The following is a 24965-nucleotide window of genomic DNA, read 5'->3' on the forward strand; positions in this document are numbered from 1 at the left end:
TTTCATGAGCAAACTTCGATGAACATTTGATAAAGTGAGCTTCGCTCGTGAAAATTTATGCATCTCTGATACAGTTCTTCTCGTAGGAGCAGTTCTACCCTGCTTCCTGTCTGACTTACTACTAACACAGTTAACTACTACTCTCTTTTCAGAGAGACTCACACTTGAATACAATTCATGGCACATATATAACCTGCCTGAAACTCAAAGGACATAGTGCTATAAAATGTGTTTGATATCACCATTAGAAGCATGGAAGGAGAGTACTGATGCACTATCATATTACTGTATAAACCAATGGTTTTCTACCTGTGCAGATACAAGACACCCTCCATAAGCTTTTTTCTGAATTTAGCAGTCCCCGTTTCAAAAACTAATTTAACTCATTTTTGACGACAGAAAAATAATAGAGCAATTCTGTTGAAATAGCTCAGAAAGACTGCAATAGTTCAGAATAGCTTTGATGCTATGGATGCCTATTTGAAATCTGGGTTTATCTTGTGAGAATCAATTGAAGGTGTTTGCAGTGCTAATATGGCAGGCAATCCACAGCACCCTTAAAATGATCTCACATCATCCTAGTTGAGAATTGCTAAGATTTAGACAAGCTTTCAAATGTAAGGCATTCTTCTTTAGTCATGACCTTGAAACCTTTTTCAGTTCTTCAGATCTGAAGAATGCCTTGCATTTGAAAGTCTGTCTAAATCTATCCCAACAATAAGTCCATAAAACTCCCTGACCTGCACATATTTGATGCATCAAAGCTGTATTACTCCTCCAGTTGTACTCAATACATATGTCCCAAGTTCTGTGTAATTTTGTTAAGCAAAATTTTAATCTACCCTCAGGTTGGAACAGTAACTATGGCCTCATACAGACATTCAGTTTCTCCTGGGAGAGTCACTGCTCTCTCTGGTGAAACATGAGTGTACAAATGTTCAGGCATTCTCTACCACCAAAAATGGCTGCTCCAGGAGAAAAATTCCTGGGAATGATTTAACTCTGGTTATTCCCAGGTTGACTTTCTCATGGAAAAGCAAATGCCTGTACCTGCTGTGGCTTTTCTCAGAAAAGAACATAGTCCTTCTCTCCCTTCACCTCCACCAGGGAGACAGTATGTCACTTGCTGGACTCTAGGGCTCCAGCAGGGAACAAAAAATGTCCCTTTCAAAATCCCCAAATTGTGCTGCAGAGAAAAACAGGTTGACCAATGCATTTCTGCTATCTGGTACCAGGCAGACTAGCAGTCTCTGCAGAGCACACTGAGATAAATATGTGCATAGCACCCCCACTCCAATCCCATGCACATGCAGTGTCAGCACTGCAAGCTCTCCAATCTTTAGGGTCTCAGCATTGTAATGTCTGTACACACAGCTTGAGGTAAGCTTTTCTCCCAGAAGAACAAACCTGGAAGAATTATCTCAGATCATTTGAACGTGTGTATGCAGCCTATATAGGAGGCAGAAATGACAGAACATACGCTATTGCACTGTGGAGCATGCAACAGTGCCACCCTACTGCGAGACAAACCTGTCACAAAAAAATTAATATCAAAGTAAATAATAAAAATGCTTGGGAAACTGGAAGCTGCTTCTTTTAACTTATAATTATAGCAAAATTGATAGAAAGACAATGATAGAAGGATTAATATAAAAATGTTCATTTTTATGTTCACTATTCTCATCAAAACAATAGAACGTGCCTAATAAAAACAAACAGGACACGTAGTTGTTTTATATATTAAATTTTCCAGAAATACTTAGTAAAGCCAAAGCCCTTCTGTGAGCAACTGTCTGGAAAGTATACTAGGGGAACCTTGGCACAATGGGAAAAGCAAAACACTTTCAATTTAGGCTGGGACATAAACCAAAGCAGGTTATAAAGACAATATTGGCCTTGGTCCCCAGGCATTTATGAGGGCACTAATAAATGACTAAGGTTACAATCTTCCTACTGGTCAGTAATTCCCTGGAAAATGTCCTGGCTTCAAGTGTTATACCTGTAGGAAATATGATTCACTGTCAGAAAAAATAACAGTAAAAATAACTATATGTACAAAGACAGCAAAAATGTTTCTTGTTACTGCTGAATAAGATGCGAGTCAACATTTTTGACTGTTGTACAAAGGGGATTAACAGGAACTGATTGGTTATATCACAGGTCAAGACGCTATGCTAGAACTGTCCAAATTCTGAGTGGCTGTGGACCACACTGCCTCATCACCACCTTCCCTGCTCTGTCCCCAGATCAGTGTCAGGAAACAAAAGCTTGAGTGGGTAGAGGGTGCCTAGAGTCCCTGACAGCTCAAGAAGTGGAGGTGTTGATGGGAGCAGCAGGAAGAGGCAATGGAGGGAGGTGGTACTGGAACAGGGGAGTGGCACCTGGACCCATACGGGAAAGTTCAGGGGGCTAAGGATGTCAAGGAAGTAGGAACCCATGGGCTGCAAGTTAAGCATTCATGGGCTGCAGATTGCCTGTAGTCTTGTCATTTGAACAGATCTGTAGATTAGAAAACATTCCTTTTCAGAGTAGAAGCAAAAACCATCCTCTTGCTCCCTACAGCACAGGAAGCGAAATACTTTCTTCTTGTTTCAATCTCTTTACAGAAAGACAACCTCTTCTTTTTACTTCCTCAGACCAGACAGACAGCCATCTTCCATGATTTTTTTCCCCTTACTTTTATCTATCCAAACCACTTGACAAATAAAGCCAGAGAACAAGTCTTAAATGTTGTTCTTCCACTCCAGTGAAGTGCAAAGACTGCTGGATGCCCTTCCAAAAGCAGTATGGGAAAGAGTCTGATTCCCTAATCTAAGAATATCTGAGGAGAATACCTGTTGCAAGATATGCTCTCTGCTGCTCTGTAGTAGTTATGCTGTCGCACACTGATAATGATAATCATGCATACTGACAGTGCTGTCTGCTATTCTGTAATAAGACCTGAGAGCCCACAATAAAGATTTCTCATGTAGATTCTCTCACTGCATAAATTCCCCAAAACGTTCAACCACATAGATTGCATTTAAATTAACAGGAGTTCTGAAGTTAAATGCCATACAAGAGAAAATTTAGGGCCTGACATTCAAATGTCTGATACAGCAACAGCATAAAAGGCTATAAAATCTTCTTGGCTTCTGGGAAATATCCCTGACATTTCATATCCCTAATGTTTCTCCAAAAAGTGCAGAGCTAGTGCTATGGTTCTATGCTGACCTCAACTTTACATTCATCAGGGATATACTAGGGGTCAGAGTTTGACCAGGGGGCATGAGTATGGGCTGTGTGAAGCTTAAACCATGTATATTAGAGATGTTGTTTGCTGCAGTCTTACGGCTCTTCTACACTCCTCTGAGACAGGAGGTCTTTGGTTACTTTCAGATTTGGAAAGAGCAACAAACATGGCTTTTTCTCCTCTCAATGGTCCTATACGGAAAGGAATATTGCCAAACCTAAGAACCAGAGCTTAGGAATAAGTGATAAACCATGCTTAGGCAGCAAAGTATCAGTGCAACAACTCTTGCTTTGACTTGTATCCAATGCAATTGCACTGAAGTGAAGGGGACTGAATGGGAAATAAGAAAGGAAATATTTGAAATTTTATAATTTGTCACTGACTTCAAATTGAAAGATCCATAAAACGATATTTTTACAAAGTAAATGAAAAAAAAAGACCTGGAAAGATTATATACCATCTGCACAAATAACTGTAATATTTTGGCAAAGCAAAGGATGAGGGGTTTTCCCCAATATTTAAGTAACTCAGGAAGGTATTTTTACATCTGGAAATAGCTTGCTCTCTAATACATGGAGAAGGACCAGCCGTCAAAATCTGGAAATTTGCAGAAAAACATGCAGCATTCCTGAGGTTATCCTTAAAATACGTAAATTATACAAGATTTCATATAGTAATTTTAGTGCCAGACTATTTATCCCTTAGTGAAATGAATAACAATACATCAGTGAGATACTAAATAGAAAATCCACAAACAACTTAATTTATAAAGTGCTAAAAAAATTAGAACAGATATTGTAGCATCCACATAAGCTAAAAAAATTAGAACAGATATTGTAGCATCCACATAAGTTCCACAGTATTTCCACAGGCAGGCAAGGTTCCTTGGTTAGATGTGATATCTTTTATTAAACCATCTGAGTAGTTGGAAAAAAGTTCTTTGCAAGCTTTTGGGCGCAGTCACACTTCGCCTGGCATAGGGAGTCTCTGCTGGTCTGAGACTCCAAGGAACGAGAGAAGCTTTTAGCTTCTTTGCTTTTAGCTTTAACAGACTATAAGAGGTATTTTGATCTCATCCACTGCAAAACTAGTGGGAAAGAGGAAGACCTAGATCAGCATGGACCTATACATTAAAATAAAAAAGCCTGAATGACATTCAGATGCAGAAGAAAAGCAACACATAGAGCATAGCTTTAACTCTGCTCAGGAATGGAACACAGACTAGGTAAGAGGGATCTGGTATGGTTGCCATTTATTCAAACAAGACGTCCAAATACAAATTTTAATCCAGTGAGCAAGATCATCTTAGAGGTCCTGGCACCCATACAAGATTCTTCCTACTGAATGGTAATCCAGAAAAATGTAGTTCCTTAGCTCTTCCCAGATAATAGATCTGAACTAATATTCCTTACCAAATTCCAGACCGTGCCATTGACAGAAAGGTCGATTTTATAATGGAACTTGGGGCATCCCACCAAGAAGTAAAATTCACATATTCAGATATACAGCGAATGTGGAACACTGGACGCCTTACAACGAAACTCAAAACAAGAGGGCTCATATTTGTATTTGAAGACCCAGGGGTTGAACTGATGATAGCATCACTGCCAACCTCTTATACTGTAATCTAGTGGTCAGAGCAGCTGCCCAGGAAGTGAGAAACTAGTGTTCTAAGTCATGGGTAGGCGACCTATGGCCTATGATCTGTGTCTGGCCTGTCAAAGTACTGGATCTGACCTGTGGACACAGGGCTTTGGCGGCACAAGGGCTTCTGTTGCAGAGACTCTCCCTGTGCCACTGTGCAGACAAGTGGTGGGAGTGCTCAGGTCCTAGCACCTGCCTATGACCCAAAGTGAGCCATTTCAGCTTATGGTTAAAGGTTGCCTACCCCTGTCCTAGGCACTCTGCAGCCTCACAGGATTCAAAATCCATATTTCTTACCTCTGAAAAGACTGCCTTAACTAACACTCTCCATTCCCCTGCAAAGCTGGGCTACTGGGAAGAAAGGAACATAAAGTTTGAGTCCAGAAAGAAAAAATGCAAAGAGATGGCATGGCTCTAAGCCAAGTGATAGGGGATTCATCCGGGAAACAAGAGTCCTGAGATCTACTAACTCTCGTTCCCAACACTGTGGGTGCATCTATGTGAGACAGTTACTGCAGAGTAGACTAATTAGCTCCACAGAAAACATTACGCATCTACAAGCGTGGCCCTATTAGGTCACAGGAAACTAACTCCGCAGCAGGATAGTACTACCTTGCTGCAGAGATTTTTACTCCACAGCAGAGCACATATAGGCGCTACCCCAGGGGCCTGGCTGGGGCACAAAGGTGCTTCAGTGAGGGGCTAGCCTGCCAGCTATCCCTGAACTGAAGCACCCTCATGCTCCGGCCAGTCCCTCTGCAGCACACTGAACCAGGTTGGAGCAGTTCCAGGCTAGTAGGCTGGACCTCTGACCCCGCTGTCAGCCACAGTTGCTCCAACCCAGCTCAACATGCTGTCGTCCCATGTGCACGTGGACACAGCACCTGGGAGCAATAAACTCTGGCATAATAAGCATCGGAGTTTATTGCATCACATTAACATGCACAGATAGACAAGCCAGTTTCTATATGGTCTTCAATTCAATTCTAAAGCTCTTCAATTCATATTCTTCAATAGTCTCTGGAGGAGGAATCAGAATCAGTCCAGCATTTTTTTAAATTTTTTTTTATACAGTAGCAAAATTTTCTGCAATAAACTTGTGCCAATCAACTCTCTGATGCCTCAGTTGTTAGGGTGACTGTTTGTGGATCATTCATTTGAACTAAGGTGCCTAAAATCCACCTGAATTTCATCTTAGATATTGAAGTACTTTTTTGGATTTGTCCCCGAGAGACAAAACTCTGCAATCTTATTAAATCGAAATCAAGAAGCTACTTTATACAGAAAGGAATTAACAATCCATAAAATTACCTTATTGTAGTGGAACACTAAGGATTTTTCCACACAGCAAAGGCAGCTATATTTTTTTAGCTAGTTTAGCTACTCTCATTTGACCTACTTACAAAATGTAAAGACCAATGTTTGTGCATCTGTGTTCTTTCTACTTAGCCATATTATGTTCTGAACCATGGAAAAATCTGTCTATCCTATAATATATAAGTAGAAGATACAGTTTTTAGAGGGGAGGCAAAAAATGTCATTACTAGCACATGGAACAATGCAATTTAGTGTGTTTATGGATAGGAAAGCTGACAGAAAAAGACTAACCAAATCAGTTGCCTCAGCACTGCTAAAGATGCTATCTCCAACCAAATTAATAGCATCGCAGACCAGTTACTAGGAACAATTATCTGTCATTTTAGGGCCTTGTTACAAATTGCACTTTGAGCTGGTCAAATGTTGATCAGTGTTAGCGCTAGCTTGAGTTTGGAGCAATCTCACATTTACGCCAGCAGGCGCCTGGAGGACTGAAAGGGAAGAATCCCTGCCCCTCCCATTCCAGGTCTCCTCCCTGTCCCCTACAGATCCCCCAGTTCCCTGCCACACCTGGGACACCCCCCCCCCGACCTCCTGACCCTTGGGGCTCTTCCCCTGCTCCCCATACTTATTTGTGGGTGCCTGTTAGGTCTGTGCAAAGTGGCTAGTATTCACTTCGGATTCAGCTGATTCGGGGGACAATGATTCAATTCAATGATTCGAATCACTGTCCCGAATCAATTTGGAGATCTGGCCGCTGCTAAACTGGCCAATCTTTGAATCAAATAGGCCCCATCACCCGCCTGCTCTCCCAGCCCTGTCAATGGCTGCCCAGCCCGTGTCCTGGCTTTAAAATAAATAAATAAATAAAGCCCTGCACTCACCGGTTGCTGCCAGGCCCTGGGGCTGGGGGGGCAGGGCATCCCTGCTGCACTCTACTGCCCTGTGCTGCATGATGGGCTCTGCCATGAGCCCCCAGAAGTGAGTGCAGAGTTTTTGGGTTTTTTGTTTTAAAGAGCCAGGTAGGGCAGCCATTGATGGGCCTGGGAGAGTGGGTGGGGGTCAGGGGGAGCTCAGAGGGGCTGGGGGGGCAGGCAGGGGATGAGGCCTGGCAGGGGACCTCACCCATGGTCCCTTCTCCCCTCCTCCAGTCCCCCGCTGCTCCTAGCTACCTACTTACTGGCACGAATTCTGGGTCCAACTCCCTGAAGCGGCAAGCGGGGACTGCCTGAATTTCTGAATCTCTCCGAATCTTTTCTGAATTGATTTGAAGAGTTTACAATCAATTTGGACCTTTTTATTGGTCTCCCAATTCAATTCAGAGATTCAGCTGCTGAATTGAGCCGAATCTCCTCCAAATCGAATCAGCACCAGAAGCTTCGCACACTCCACAATGTGCCGTCTGTCTGTTCCAGGGGAGCAGGCAGGGAAGACAACCTCCCTGCCCAACCCCTGGCACCACTGCTATCAGGCTGCTGCTCTGTTTTGGGCTGAGCCCAGCCTAGACAGCACCAGTGGCAGGGTAGGCAGGTTAACTCTTCCCTGCCTGCTCCCCTGGGACAGATAGTACAGGCAACCACAAGTACGTAGAAGAGTGGGGGGATCTGGAGTGCTGGGAAGGGTGGTGGGGGGCAGGGAGTAGGCCTCATCTGGGCCTGCAGGTGGGAAAGAGGTGGGTGGGTTGTTTACATTAATTTAGAGTGGCTACACATTACTGTAACATGCATTATGTTAACATGGATCAAAAATAAACAGGCTGAAGTGGTATGTCTTTTAGCCACCTAAACAGTGCTTAAAACTAGTTTTAGTTGTTTATGTGTAGACAATCCAGGGGTTAAGAGGTCCACAAGCCACCTAAAATTAATATGTAACAAGGCCCTTAAGCTGCTGCTGAAAGTAAAACTGTTAACTTAAATTTATTAATCAAGAACCAGTATTAACTATACTAATCTGCAGACACAATCATGTTTAGAGTAGAACAGAGACCTAAACTCAGTCAAAAGAATTAATATAGAGAATGGGTTTTGAGAGAGAGATATGTTTCCTTAATGAATCATTCCTCAAGCTCTGACCACAAAAACACCCCCATAACAAAAATACTTAACTGTTGAAAAATATGGAACAGAGAACTCAAGGGCTTACAAAGGGACTGGAAGGAGTTTATGTTCCAGATGGAAATGACATATCTAACTAGGCTAAAAATCAGGAAAGTTATGAAAATCAAGTGGGTTGTCACTGAATCACACTGTGGTACTTCTGCAAGACCTAATTTTAATGAAACAACATAGCTAGATTTTAACTAAAAGAAGTGCTTTTTATGTAAAGGCTGGTTGGAAAGCTACTTTATCCTGCAATAACCACTGAGATATCAATTTCTTAGATCACAACATACACAAGTGAAAAAATATGTTGGAAATTATAATCCTCATGAATAATTTCATTTTCAAATGGAAAACATGAGGCAGAGGTCAGCAACTGTTTATGGATGATGGTACACTATGTACAAATCAGGTCTATCTGGACCAAATATGGATAAAGCTTACAGTTTTAGTTTACTTTTAACATATAACACTCTACTAATTACTACTCTTAAAAGAAGAAATTAGAACAGCTGTCTGTTGTCTCTCTCCCTCATTTATAAATTTATTGGAAACAGATGGAAAGCAATTTTGGAATTTGGGTCAGAAAAAGAATTCCAAATATGATCGTGAATACTAAATTCAAGCTAAGTTAAGGTTTAAATCAATATTTTCAAAACCCTCCTTAGGGTCCCCATGTTACTGAGGGGATGATAATGGAGGGTGAATATATGATCAAGGCGGGGTAAACTAACTGTAGTTATTTATTCAAGTACATTAACTAACATTAGTCATAGACTAAATCAGAGATGCACAAGCTTTCGTAAGCAATAGCTTACTTTGTTAAATACCATCATATGACTTGCAGAGTCTCCAAGCACTCCCTCCCTCCTCCAGCTAAAGTGTTCGTTCTGCCCTTGCCTCAGGGGGCAAGACAGTACAAAACATTGTGGGGAGCTGAGGGCGAGTCTGGGCTATGCATGTGTGTTGCGGGTATTGGGAGCAAGCCAGAGACAGGGGTTGCATTCACATGGGGCAGTAGTGTGGGTACTTGTGAGAGCTTGTACTGCAGTGGGAGGGTGGGCACTACACCCATGCATCTGCACAGAGCAGCAATGCGGGTGGTGGAGATTGCTTGAGGCAGTGCCCCATAGTTCGTGCACAGTAGTGAGGAGAAGCCATGAGGTATGTGGCTTGCGGCTTGCCTGGTATAGTCTGCTGCTGTTGCAGATGTAGCCCCCCAGGGTGTTAGAAGCTGGACAGCTCTGGGTTAGACCATACTTAACCTAATCCAATATATGAATGATTTCTTGTTCCACAATTTCACATCCCCTTCCCCTGTCTGACCTGCTGCTCAGCTCTCTAGTCCCTGCCCCATCTGCCACTGTTTTCCCTGCTCCCTCTCTAGTTTAACAAGTGGAGGCTGCCTGTGCCATCTGTGGCACATCATGCACTCCTTGCAGGCCACCTGTGTTCTAAAAGGATGTCATGAGACCTGATCCATATTTTGAAGCAAGTTAGCCCCTAATAGCTGAATGGACAGAATGCATACAAGTGATTCACCTCCTGATTTTGCATCACTATGAGACCCACAAAATTCTATTTTACTTTTAATACAGCCCCTGGCAAATCTCTTGGCTACTGCAAATCAAGAGAAGTGATTCTTCAACTTTGCAGTACTCATGAAGCCTCATTTACAGTACTATGTCCGATTTTGGGCCCCACACTTCAAAAAAGATGTGGACAGATTGGAAAAAGTCCAGTAGAGACAAAAACGACAAACCGCCAGGGAAGCATGACTTATGTAAAAAGGCTGAAAAAAAATAAAGGGTTTAGTCTGCAGAACAGAAGACAGAGAGAATTTGACAGCAGCCTTCAAATAGCCAAAGAGTGATTACAAAGAGGGTGGAGATAGCTATAGGGGACAGGACTAGGAACAATGGCCTCAAACTGCAGTTAAAGTTAAGCTGGAGATTACGAAGAATTTACTGATTATAGGGTGGTCAGGCATGAAAGCTACCTCAAGATATTGTGGACTCTCCATCCCAGAAATTTGAAGCAGGTTAGAAAGACACTTGGTGGGATAGTTAAATCAGGGATTATCCTGCCTTGAGTTGGGGGTTTGATTAAATGACCTCATGGGGACTCTTCCAGCCCTACTTTCGTACGTTTTACTATAACACATAGATAGAGTGAACTAGATGGATTTGAGAACAGACTTATAACTCACCAGTGATAAAATTAGTGTAATTTCTACACAAAAATTAATAGGGCACAAAGAGAAAAGAGCAAATATATACATAATCATGAAGGATAGATCAAGATCCAAACTCTGCACCTAGTAACAGTCATATGAATAAGTTAGACACTCACATTTCGTCTTCCTACATGTTATGTTTTGGTCTATAATGGAAGATGTGCATTACATCCTGATAACTGCCCTATGGTAAGGGAAAGGCAGATTGCACAAAGACTTTATTCTGCTGGGGTAGGAGTTTTGCTATACCACTAGTAATGATTATCATACTTAGGAAGCAAGAAAATACCAGGAAGAAATGAAACATCTTGGAGGAACACACATATGTGGTGCAAAATCTTTCCCCTACAATGCTATTTAAGAACATTCATCTATAGGATGCATCTGAATAGGGGAAAATGGACATACGCCAGTGGTTCTCAACCTTTTTAGACTTGAGGCAGCCCTGGATAGATTTGAGGTACCCCTTGGAAAATGCCAGCTTTTTGTTCTCATTCCTTTTTTCCTACAGAAATAAAATAGAGCAATGTTTCTGTTGCAAGTAATTCAGAAATTCCACAGTTACGGATTTCTATTTGAAATCTCTGGTTTTACCTTGTTAATCATGCTTGTAAAACTAACAGTGCCAACACTGTGTGGTTCCCATGGAACCCTTCAAAGAATCTCAAGGAACCCCAGGGTGCTATGATGCCTTCGTTGAGAACCACTGGCCAAGACCAATTTTTTTTTTTAAATATTTTTCCCAATATATGAAGTAATCATTGCAAAATAGACATAGACTAAACATGATCCTATAAACAATCCTATAACCTGTATCTTGTTTCATTATAGAAATATTAGTTACTCTACAATCAATTTTTAATACAAGTATTAAAATGTATCTTTTAGAGATCCATAGAGAAATAAGAACTCCTAACTTGAAGGATACTGAAGAAAAGTTAAGTTGAATTCTTTTTTCCCCTGTAAACAACAAAGATACACTCCTCCAATTTCAGGAGTATCTACCATATTAATATGATGTTACATGCCTGCCAGTGTTTATGATATAAACATGACTGACAAAGTTCATGATGGAGCAACATTTAAGTTTCCAGGCTAAAAATAAAGGAAAATTGGATAATAGAAAAAGAAGTTATATGCAATTTTTAATCACCTCTAATTCTAAAGAGTCTTTGGCTCTTTTCCCTTTAGTAAAAGTTTGCAGTTCATTAGTTTTTAATGTGGACAAGTGCCCAGGGGCATTCTGGTGAGAAAATTATAAACAATACATTTTTAACAATAGTGATTGCAGAGGTATAGCTTCCTGGAACAAAAATCTCTTACATTTTTTAGGTCTTTGTTGGCATGGCAATTCAATTAACACAACATAGTCACAGTTTTGAAGGAGTTGAACTGTTTCAATGTGCAAAATCCATTTCAGAGAATCCGTAACTACTTACTGCTGATTGACAGAGTCACTACTATAAAGTGAATAAAAATCTCTTTATAATTCTGAGTTTTGGGTTTGCAAAAAAAGAAAAAAAAACAATGATTCCAGAAATGTGCCAATGATAATCAAAATTAATTATGGTTTAATTTACACAGATAAAAACCAAAACATTAAAAAGTGGAGACAATAAAGGCACATTTTTGATGGGTTCAATCAGCAGAGCCCAAACTCTTGACTTAATGGAAGAAAGTGTGCCTGGGGATGGGGTTCAAAAGTCACTCTCAGCGCAGACAATACAAGGAGCACAGTTCTAGCTGGCATGGTTCACACAACAGAAAAAAACCATAGCATCAGGAGATGAAATTATTTCCAATCTATTTGAGGTAGTCTACTGGCAGGACCCCCAGTAGCCCTCTAACCAGCTTAAATTCTCCTCAAGTTTCCTGTTTCATGTTCTTGCAAGAAGGTATTAGTAGAATTCACAGATTCATTGGAATCTGACATTGCCACGCTGTGAGTGGGTTGTCAGCCATGCGCCTTAGCACTTGTGCCACCTCTGCCCCTCCCCTCAACCAATACAGGCTGTACTCAGTACTCAGGACCTTTCTTCCCCAGAATCCTTACTCAAGATTGTTAACAGAATGCAAGGTACTATCTTATTATAAAAGATCATCAATAAAGTAGAGGATCTTAAATCTCACAAGATGTAATACAGGCACAATAGGGTGTATTGTGAATGCAGGTTAAACCTCACTCTAAATTTTCCGACTTGTTGTGTCCACTTAAAAGAGCTCTGTAATGTTATCTTCATTCAATGGTTTGTAAAAAATATCTTTACAGTTACTTTTGGTTAAGAGTCTTTGTAACTGAAGAACTGTATTAAAACAGACATTAGCTGTGTTTCTGTAATCCTCTTGTATTGGTTACTTACACAACTACTGACAGGTTTGAGATTACCGTGCTGGAACCTATTTTCATGTGACAGCCGCAGTGCAGATACTTGTCGATATACTGGTGCTGAATGTTAATCACTGCTACAGTCTAGAAACAATTGCTAGCTACGTCACTTATCAGCAGAATGAACAGCAAAGCTTTAATTGCCTTATCATATGCCACATGCTTCTTAATGAAATGGATAGACACCAGTACGAAATACTGTGTGGTATAAAATGATTATAAACTCATAAGAATAATAAGGTTTAGTGATAAATGTAGCTTCAGGAGTCAGTTAAGATCCTCATATCTTCCTTCATTTACAAAATTTTAATACTATCCAAAAAGAGATTTGGATTATTTGTTAAATGATTGAATAAAAATAGATTATGAATAAAATGAACTAAATAACGTAATGTGAGATATGGACAAGGCACAAAAGCATACATACTTCTGAAGTTTGAATAATGACAGACCACTTCAACATAAACCAGCTTTTCTAAGTAGTAAAATACTATTTGTCAGAAGTAGACACAAATTTAATTTTCCTACTCTAAAGTTCAAATTAGAATTTGGATTGTAAAAAACTTCATGAAACAGATCCAAAGGAAAGCATGTCTGATGCTATTCAAACATGCCTAAAATCATGTTAAATAAAATTCTCATTACATAAAAAGACTATTTTCCTCAAAAATCAGCTGATAGCCACTTATTTAGAAAAACAACACAAACAAAGAAAGAAAGAAACTCAATCAGGACATTAAAAAGCTAAATAATTAGCTGCTTCTCAACATTTTCAATACCTTGTAATTAAAGAACACATACATCTGACATAAGATATGAAAAAAGACATGCCAAGTACAGTATTCATAAACAGAATCTGACTTGCTCTTTGCAAAGGTTTAGTCTTTGTCATTTAACTGCTGGTGAAGGAAAATAATCATTGCTGGAGTGGCAGGCGGCTGTATATAAGATTTGCATATCAATCTGTTGGACACTACAGCACAGTTTTCTGACTAGTGCTTCTAGATATACAATTTTTCTCTCTAGATTTATAATTTTTTGTGCCAGATGTCACCTTTAACAGATTCTCTTGCAATAATTAAAACTATATTATATGTTATTTTAATACATGCATGTCCTGCTATATGCTGAGCTTTGTTGTTTAGCAATAATTTATAGGTGTGTTAATTATCCATAAGAAAATTAGCTTGTTGGAAAGAAAATCCTTCTTGGGAATCAAATCAAATTTGTATAAAACCTGAGAAAAGCATTCCGATAATGCAGTTTTAACAGATTATTTTCTTAATACATACTGAATGTAAAAATCATTAAAATACAATAGAGTATTTTTTATCTTAACAATGTACTAGTATACCTTAAAATGTCACTGAATAACATAGTATCTGATATACCCACATCTAGTTCTGAAGTGGAAGGTATTTAGTAAAAAAAATAGGACTTTTCATCAAGTAAAGCAAAAATATATGCAACATGATATCCTTAACAATAAATGAACTACAGATGTAGCTCATTTAAAAGAAAAATTAAAACAACATGAAATTAAAAATATTTACTGATACAATTTATGCATTTAAAAAAATAAGAACAAACTAAGAAGTAATCAAAACTAAGATGAATTCCATTAAAATGTTTTAAAAACATTATCTTTACTTCATTTTTGTCATTACATTTTAATTTCAACTAATTTTATTTTGCTAAATAAACTGGATAAATACTATTGCCTCTACATGAAATGTCACAATTAAGGATAAAACTAGTTTCTGTTTCTTTAAAATTAAATGTAGACCATTTTATTTATCTATTTAAATATGGCATTGATGCTAATTCCATTCTATGACATAGGGATCTTGGGATTATATATGTGCACACACACACACACGTATATATATATATATATATATATATATATATATACACACACACACACACACACACACACACACACACACACACACACACAGACACTTACTGCAATTACAGATTCACGAATACACACCTACAAATATATACATTTTTATTAAAGGTAAAAATAAAATAAATATTATTTATAATATATTCTACTGTCATTAGATGTTTAAAAATTCAAAAAAAAAAATACTCAGTGGAGAAAACTTTACCATTCAGTTTACCAAATTTTGAAAAGTTTTCCTTATGCAACAGTATTAGATATCTATGATTATGGGTGTATACATGTGAATGAACGAATAAATCCTTAACCCACCATATCTTTTTCTCCAGTCTGCATGTTGTCACCCGTGAAAAGTATGGTGTAGATGGTAGGATGATACTGTACCTGATTGGCTCTGGAGGTGGTCATGGGATCAGATGGAGAGGACTTGGTGGTAGTTGGGGAAGATGGCAATGTCTGGGAACAAAGCAGTTCAGGAGCAAATCAACCTTTACAAGCCTTAGACTGAACAGTCAAAAATAAATAAACAAAAGTAATGTAACTAGAAAATTAAAAGAATAAAAAAGACCAAAATCCTTCTCTTACTCATTCGAACTTAATGGAATTTAAAGTCAATTGAGTAAATAAGTAATGCATGTAAGTATGCATGCATATGTGTGTAAAAACAAATTCATGACTTGAAATCAAGATGGTGAACTCACATAGATACTAAAAGGTATGCTGACTACATGAGGAATATTTTCTTTCCCCTCTCCTCTTCTTGGGGAAAACAAAGACTAAAGTAAACACAAATTCCAGCAAGTTCAATGAGCACACTGAAAACAGTAATGTTTCTGTAAACAAATAGGGCTACTGTTTGGAAGAAGTAGTGAAATTTACTTTGATATACAATTTTTTCATCCAGTCTTTGTATAGAGTATATCCAACAAGCTGATTCCAAAATAATTTTGTTATCCATATCTTAAAATAATTTAATTCAAGCTACTGAATTTTCAGCAATAAATTAGCTGTTAAAATATTCATTGATTTTTTTAATCAAGAGGCACGTGTGAAAAATGTAAACATCCATCTTATAAACAAACATGCAACTAATGCCATCACAACAAATTACTACAATATATTTATCATTAGTGTTAAAAGATCATTATTTAATTAGGGTAAAGGTTAATAATGTAGCACCAGCCTGTGTTCAAAATAAACACAAAAATAATTATGAGTCATATTTATTGATAAGATTTTGCTAAATAATATACATATACTTAACATTAATTGAACACATTGGTTATCAAAAAGCACTTTGAAAAATATATATACACACATATAACTCTCTTAAACATTATTCCTAACAAAATTTTCTGTTCATATAGTGAGAATGTCAGATATTAATTTTCATAACAGTATACAATACTCATTTAAACATGTTTTTGAACATCTTTGTAATATATAAGTAACTTAGAAAATCTGAAAGTACATCAATAGTATTCTAAGTTAAAATGCTGTACAATGATATGCATTATGCTTTCATATAACTGAGGCAAATCTAGGTGGAAATATAGCAACCTAACTTTAAATTATGTGTAGTCCTGGTACTTACAATAATTCAGACCTAAAAAAAACCAAAACTCATTTAAAAAACTGGGTGCATAGTTTTGCACTAACAAAATCCTGAATGCATGTGCGCAAGTCAGTATGTGAATAGAGAAAGTCCTGTGTTCTGGCAAAATACTGAATTGTACATATACATACAATGCTGAATACTTGGTCTTACATTTTGAGCAATGTAGAGTTCTTTGTTTTGTGTTTTCAAAGTTTGTGTACAAGTGAAGCAGTCAGAAGCAAAACATATTAAAAAATACATAGACCTACTTGATATTTTCAACTTGTAGCTGACATTTAGAAAAAAGAATATATCCCTAAGCATAAGATGCAGTTTTATCAAAAGATGTCTTATCACACACTAGCACGGTCAATTCTCTCTCAAAAATAATGGGTATCTGCTGAATTATGTAGTGCTAGTAAAACCAGTAGATATTGTAATGAAAAGAAGGGCAGTTAAAAAGGAGTCTTCCATATCTTTCACTCCACCTTTGTTTCTCACAGACTAGCATTATTTAGAAAAATAAATTGTGGATTTCACTTAGAGCTCATTCTATTAGGTTACATCAGTGCAATCGCCTGGGTTTTAATGGAATTACACAGGAAGAGTTTGTTTCTAGACTATAACAGATTAATTTTTATCATTCTAGTTACAATTGTATCTGTACTACTACCATGAAGCTGAACAGTCCATTGTAACTTAAAACTCTGGTCTGCACTGTAATTTAATACTAAAGTACTGGCCAGATATATATTTAAAGAACCAAATACAATTTATAGCCACATCGCAGTTGAGGCTGAGGAGGGTTATATCTGCCTGATTATTAGCCTCAATTATTATATATTTCTAGCATGTGATGTTTTGGGCAATTGATGTTAATAAAGTGCATATATGATTTTCTGTCTAGCAGTAATTAATCAACACAAAAATAGGATTTAACAGCTGCCTAACAGAGTTCTGCAATTTTAACTACTGCATTCACTTGAAAGCTTGTACAGTTTAACACTAAGAAATGCCCTATTTTTAATAGCAAAGGCTATATACACTGCTAGACTATATGCAATTCTTTATTAAGTATTAACATTCAATGTCCTAAAGCAGGAAAAATATGGGCAGCAAAGAAAAAAAGGAGGGGTGACAGCTTATGGATGATATCTGCAGCTGGCTACTGACTCACATTCCCTAAAATTGGAGCTTTCATTATTTGAACAAAAACGTGTTAAAAAAACATGGTAAGAATAATCAAAGACAAACAATGGTTTCGTAATCAAGAAATATGGGCATACACATTTTCTTCTAAATACATACACCAATGACAAAATATTCCAGTGATTTTCCTATGATTCTAAATTCTGAGCAGAAATTACTTTACATACCAAAGTGTGTTGCATCTATGGCCAAGGCACTGTTTCTCTGGTTAATGACATTACCAGCATTTTTTTTTTAATTTACTAGAACAGCAAATTATGTTTTAAACTAATACAAATAAGGTCAGAGAAATAGGATTTCTTATATACACAGCCTCTATTTTTGTCAAATATTTTTCTATCTAAAAATAATAAATAAGCCTCATCCTGTACCACCAAGAGTGACAGGCCAGAACTGGGCTCTATGCTGTGTGTAAGTTGCAGTCATTTGCCTGTTCCTCTCTAACAATAATTATTCTGCAGGTCACATACCATTAAAGTGCAACATGAAAAAATGGCCACTTCATGCACTAAATAACACAGCTGAAAAAAAAATCTAAATGATATATAACAAGATACAATTTAGCTAGATATACAATCCCTCTATCCCCAAATATAACCGGTGCATACATTGTAGTGTGTGAACTATACTTACTTCCTCATTATTCCAATTATGAAACAATATTTTCAAACAAAAAAGGAGGGCTTTTTAAATCCTATATTAATGGGAAAAATGTTTTATCTATGTATCTTGGACTGTATTACAAGAATTCTATGCAATACACTTTTATGCAGAATTGCTTATTAAAGGAAGTAGGAAGTAATTCAATAATTCTGAATTACTATGCAGTGCAGAATAATTTAAAAAATTTAGCAAGTGTTTTTCATTAGGCAAGCGCTTGAATTTAGAAGTTATTAGGCTTCTGGGAATGAGAAGTATAAAGTGATTAGAAATTATAAGATGAATTCACATTAAGGATTTTCAATTTTCCAGTCTGAAACATTCATACTATTATTGAAGCTCTCCAGTAATTATAGAAGGCCCTCTAGCAAGGCTATAGTAAAGGACCAGTCAGAATATCTATTGCATACTATTTTTAAGAACTTATAAAACTCTGCAACAAGCGGAAACTTAACTAAAAATTTCTAATCCAGGTTAAAATTGATTTTCTTTTTGGTCTCCAATTGTATATACTTTTTTGTAATTATGAGCATGGGGAAGACAATGTTTAAAGGTTTAAAGGATTTAAGAAATGCTTTGTGCTTCTAGAACATGGTGTCTGAGAATGTAAATTAAAAAAAATTCTGCCTCACCCATATTTAAATGTGTGCTATTTTGGAAGATCACAGCAGACCCGTTTTCTCTGTATGGCTCTCAAAGAATTTCAGTTTGCTCCTAAGCTATGTAACAACCTAAAGTCAACAGGGAGAAGGGCAAAGCCATGACTTGCTATATGTTTCACACTTTTTGAGGTACAGAGCAGGACTGGCATGCAGCACAGAGCTGGCTGAGCTACAGTATAAAGGGGGTAGACCCCTGTGCAAAATTTCCAAGAGAGAGAGATTTTAAGGCTCACTTAATATTGAGGGGTATCTAAATATCACAATCTTGCCCTATATATTACCTTAAAAATAAGGTTAAATATTTACATGTAAGATCAGGAGTACCTGTATAAATGAGTGAACTGTATAATATTTTATTTTAATTCCATACTATTATTTTTAATAAGAAGGAAGATGAAGGGAAAAGGCAGAAAATTGAATAATAAAATATAACTATTAAATAATGGTGAAAAGATGAAAACACTGCAAAAGGCAGGACACTCGAATGTAAAGCTTAAACTCCATAATCAGCTTACCACTTTGTAGTTTGCAGGTCTTGCCAAACAATGGTAATCTTGCAATACTGTAGACTTACTACACAAAGCAATACTATGTGAAACATAGAATAAGTTTCAGTCTTAAATGTTAACATGCATGGGCTTGAACAGCACTATTATCATTTGAACATACGTAATACTTTTTTAAAAATGTGGTATATTTTTAGTCAAATGAAAAATTAAAAGTTGCCTTTTTTTCTTTTTTTTTTTTTTGGAAGTGAAACAAAGGGACATAGCAGCCATGAAACATTTCTGCTGAAGAATCAGAAAGAGTGGCTTGAGACATTTCCTACAATGTCAGAGATGGACATCCCCAGAGACCCCTCAGTCTGTTATGCACTACACATTTTGAAGACCCACTAATAATTAATTTAGTCTCTAACTTAAAACTAGGAAACATGATAATTGTGAAATATCTTTAAAGTTAGGAACCACTCCTAATTACTGATTTTTAGAAGCTGGCTTTGTTAAAAAAAAAAGTTAATTAGATTACAGTTTAGATACTAAAGAAGGAATTATATTTGCACTATAATTTGAGACTCTGATACTATCTTATACTATGCAACACATACATAACGTATTGCCATTCTGAGTGGGCTGGGGACAGACATTCAGAAAGCCTGAGCCAGAACTGATTCAATTTTTGCAGGTTAGTCTAACTTGGCTAGGCTGAATCAGTTTGTAACTGTACAGACATCCCAGAAATGTAGGTACATGCCTTCAGTGGCTCAGGCTAGAAGCTGGGGGGGGGGGGGAGGAGGGGGGCACACACACTAAAGCAGCCCTCCCTACCCTTCCACAGTGCTGAGCTGAGGGGGGCGTGCACGTGCACATGTACGTGTAGATGTGCTCACTGTTACATACTTAAATTGCACTTACATAGATTGTACTTGCACTTTTTAGACTCTGGACTTTGGGACTCTGCACTGAATAAATGGAGGCACATGCCTGTAGCGGCTCAAACTAGAAGCTGGGGGGCACTAAAGCAGCTCTCCCTCCCTTTCACTGTGCTGAGCTGAGGGGGGCATGGCCAGACCCTGGCACTCTGATTAGGGAGGGGTCCCCGCCCCCATTAGCCCAGCAGGAAATTGATAACACAATGTTTATCATCCCTATACTCAGTGTTTATCACCCATTAAGAAAACAACAGAGGGACATTAGCAGCTTACCTGTTGATTCTGCCTTTGTCCCATCTGCCACAGCATGGACTGTAGCCAGCATGTGGTCTGCTAGCTAATGCTGAGAGGATTCTGTGTAAGGCAGAGGGAACAGGAAAATAATTCCTGCTTAGCAGGGAGTGGGAGGGGGAGGAGGGGACCATGGGAAAGCCAGGCAGACGCCTGCAGTCCCTGCTGAGCTCCAGCCAGGGAGCACAGGGCAGGAACCAGCTCTGCTGTGGAGCACAGGGCCTCACCCAGTCCAGAGAGCATGCTGGGATGCTGGGGGAGTCTGGTTTAAGTTAAACCAGCAAGGGGTCTGGGACAGACATTGCATAAACTGGTTTGACCCACATCAGTTAAGTCTGATACTACATTCAAGCAAGTTTATCTCAAGAAGGTTTCAGTCATTTTCAAACTGGTTTATGTGCACTGAACATCTGCTCCATTACAGATTTAAGTGAGTTCTTGATCACTTAAACCAGTATGTGTGTAATGCCCGTTCCTAGCCATGGTGCTGTATTCTGCACCTATAGCTGAAGAATCCTCCTCTGAATAGAACTGGAGCCTTTAAAACCACATACCAGTTCTTTAGCCATAACATAAATGCTAGGTACAGATGTAAACTAAACCAAACCTGTAACCATACAAAAGTTTGGGGCACAAAGACCAAACTAAAAATGGTGGAACCCAGACTAACAGAGCCCTGGATTAACATGCATTCAAATTTATGCAAATTAGGTTAGTCCGGTGCCCCAAACTTCTGTACCAGATCCCTTATCGAATCAAGTTAGGTCACTGTCTGCTGGCATTCCAGCTTTCCCAGGCTCCTTTGAGAACCCCCAACTAGCACCCCTTTACAGGAAGATGTGCTCGAAGTTGGCCTGCTCCAGCAAAGGCTCAGCACACGCTGCCACCAGACTATCACAGTGCTAAGTTAGCAAAACCTCTGTCCCCAACCCTGCCTCCAGCCAGTTGTCAGCTAAAGGAAGGACAGAGGCAGGGGTGGGAGAGGGGCTTGCAAGCTGCCTGTGGGGGGTGGTGCTAGCAGTGAACCCTGCATTCCTAGCCTGGGTCAGCAGGGCATGGAATGCCCCTTCCCTGTCCACGTTTTGTCTGAACCCAAGGACCTGCATGCTGGAGCAGCTTCAGGAAGGGCTCAGACGATTCCCTTCCTGCCCCAGGCCAGTCCCCAGCTCCCAGCTGAAGTTCCTTCCCCTGTAACCATGGGGTTCCAGTCCTAGCCCCACCTACCACTTGAACACCAACTGCTGCCAGCTGGGCTGGCTTGACTCAGGCGGTTCCATTTCCAGCATGATCTTGCCAGCTTCCCTCCCCTGACCTTGACAGCAGCAGCACCTGGGAACAGAGTGAATCAATGGAACAAAGGACAAAACCCTGACTGGGGACAGGCAAGCGCTGCTTCCCATCAGCCATGGGCTCCATGCAGCTACTGGCCCCCTTCCAACCTGCTCCTGGAGACACCATGGTGCATCTTGGATATGGGTGTGAAGTGTACTCTGTTCAAGTTTGCAGATGATACTAAATTGTGGGGTGAAGTGAACACTCTGGAGGGTAGGGAACGATTGCAGGCAGACCTGGACAGGTTGGAACAGTAGGCAGAAAATAATAAGATGCAGTACAACAAGGACAAATGCAGAGTGCTGCACCTAGGGTGTAAAAATATTCAGCACACCTACTGGCTAGGAAATGACCCTCTCAGCAGCACAGAAGTGGAAAAGGATACTGGAGTCAAAGTGGACTCCAAAATGAACATGAGTCGTCAGTGGGAGGAAATATCAGCAAAGCTAACCACACTTTATCATGCATCAGCAGATGCATGACAAATAGAATGAAGCATGTGATACTTCCCCTCTATGTGACATTGGTCAGACCGCAGTTGGAGTACTGTGTCCAGTTTGGGGCACTGTACTTTAAGAAGGATGTGGATAGCAATGAGAGGGTCCAGAGGAGGGCCACTCATATGGCTAAGGGTTTACAAGCAAAGCCCTGTGACGAGAGACTGAGGGACCTGGAACTCTCCAGCCTCTGCAAGAGAAGGCTGAGAGGTGATCTTGTGACCACCTACAAATTTATTAGGGGGACGCAGCAAGGTATCAGAGATGCTCTGTTCACCACCATGCCTCTTGGGGTAACAAGGAACAATGGTCATAGATTCATAGATTCATAGCTGTTAGGGTCAGAAGGGACCTCAATAGATCATCGAGTCCGACCCCCAACATAAGCAGGAAAGAGTGCTGGGTCTAGATGACCCCAGCTAGGTGCTCATCTAACCACCTCTTGAAGACCCCCAGGGTAGGGGAGAGCACCACCTCCCTTGGGAGCCCGTTCCAGACCCTGGCCACTCGAACTGTGAAGAAGTTCTTCCTAATGTCCAATCTAAATCTGCTCTCTGCTAGCTTGTGGCCATTGTTTCTTGTAACCTCCGGGGGCGCCTTGGTGAATAAATACTCACCAATTCCCTTCTGTGCCCCCGTGATGAACTTAAAGGCAGCCACAAGGTCACCTCTCAACCTTCTCTTGCGGAGGCTGAAAAGGTCCAGTTTCTCTAGTCTCTCCTCGTAGGGCTTGGTCTGCAGGCCCTTGACCATATGAGTTGCCCTTCTCTGGACCCTCTCCAGGTTATCCGCATCCTTCTTGAAGTGTGGCGCCCAGAATTGCACGCAGTACTCCAACTGCGGTCTGACCAGCGCCCGATAGAGGGGAAGTATCACCTCCTTGGACCTATCTGTCATGCATCTGCTGATGCACGATAAAGTGCCATTGGCTTTTGTGATGGCTTCGTCACACTGCCGGCTCATGTTCATCTTGGAGTCCACTAGGACTCCAAGATCCCTTTCCACTTCCATGCCACCCAGCAGGTCATTTCCTAGGCTGTAGGTGTTCTGGACATTTTTCCTCCCTAGGTGCAGCACTTTGCATTTCTCCCTTGTTGAACTGCATTCTGTTGTTTTCTGCCCACTTGTCCAACCTATCCAGGTCTGCCTGCAGCTGTTCCCTGCCCTCTGGCGTGTCCACATCTCCCCATAGCTTTGTGTCATCTGCAAACTTGGACAGAGTACATTTCACTCCCTCGTCCAAGTCACTGATGAAGACATTAAAGAGTATATGTCTAAGGACCGAGCCCTGCGGGACCCCATTGCCCACACCGTTCCAGGTCAAGACCGACCCATCCACCACGACTCTCTGGGTGCAGCCCTCTAGCCAATTCGCCACCCACCGGACTGTGTAGTCATCCACGTCACAGCCTCTTAACTTGTTCACCAGTATGGGGTAGGATACCGTATCGAAGGCCTTCCTGAAGTCTAAGTATACGACATCCACCCCTCCTCCTGTGTCCAGGCGTTTCGTAACCTGGTCATAGAAAGAGACTAGATTGGTCAGGCACGATCTGCCCGCCACAAACCCGTGCTGGTTTCCCCTCAGCATAATTTGCCCTGCTGGGCTCTCACAAATGTGAGACTTGATAATTTTTTCAAAGACTTTACCAAGGATGGAGGTGAGACTGACCGGCCTATAGTTGCCCGGGTCCTCCTTCCTCCCCTTTTTGAAAATGGGGACCACGTTAGCCCTTTTCCAGTCCTCCGGGATTTGGCCCGTGCGCCACGAGCGTTCGAATATTCCCGCCAGTGGCTCTGCAATGATGTTGGCCAGTGCCTTCAGCACCCTCGGATGGAGCTCATCCAGGCCTGCCGACTTAAAGGCATCCAGTTCTTCCAAGTGACTCTGAACCATCTCAGGGTCTACTCATGGAAGTCTGGCGCCTTGCTGCTGCCTCTCTACAACCCCAGTGACAGACTTGTCGTGCCCCTCACTTAGGAACACTGAGGCAAAGAACTCGTTGAGGAGTTCAGCCTTGTCCCCCCTATCTGTCACCAATTGTTTCTGCCCATTTAGCAGGGGTCCTATTCCTCCCTGGGCCTTCCTTTTACTCCCAATATATCTAAAAAACAATTTCTTGTTGTCTTTTACTTGGGTTGCCATCTTCAGCTCCATGGTAGCTTTGACCCGTCTAACTGCCTCCCTACAAGCACGAGCAGAGGAGGTATATTCTTCTTTAGTGATCTCACCTTGTTTCCACTTTTTATGTGCTCCCCCCTTTTGGCCCTTAGGCTGCCCTGGATTTCTGCAGTCAGCCAGGGAAGCCTCCTGGCCCCTTTCCCTCTTTTGCCTCGCTTGGGGATCGTCTTGCTTTGTGCCCGAAGGATTGTTTCCTTAAGGCACAGCCACCATTCTTGGGCTCCCATCCCTTCAAAACTCCTACTCTGCAGTGCGTCCTTGACTAATCGCCTGAGTTCAT

The 24965-nt window shown here is 40.2% G+C and overlaps 1 protein-coding gene across 4 annotated transcripts in view; it reads right to left on the reverse strand.

Annotated features, from left to right (window-relative positions):
- Positions 1-24965, reverse strand: part of NOVA1 (NOVA alternative splicing regulator 1) — a 233031-nt gene that overhangs the window by 34258 nt on the left and 173808 nt on the right. For 2 of the 4 annotated variants that reach the window (XM_059723013.1, XM_059723014.1), the window contains exon 4: positions 15136-15279. The exons of 1 other annotated variant lie outside the window; for it this stretch is intronic. In XM_059723013.1, the coding sequence (XP_059578996.1) occupies positions 15136-15279 (144 nt within the window). The remainder of the gene's footprint in view (positions 1-15135; positions 15280-24965) is intronic. One more of the 4 variants, XM_006266728.4, reaches the window with a different exon arrangement.

Source organism: Alligator mississippiensis, chromosome 2 (assembly GCF_030867095.1).
Source record: "Alligator mississippiensis isolate rAllMis1 chromosome 2, rAllMis1, whole genome shotgun sequence".
Taxonomy (NCBI): Eukaryota; Metazoa; Chordata; order Crocodylia; family Alligatoridae; genus Alligator; species Alligator mississippiensis.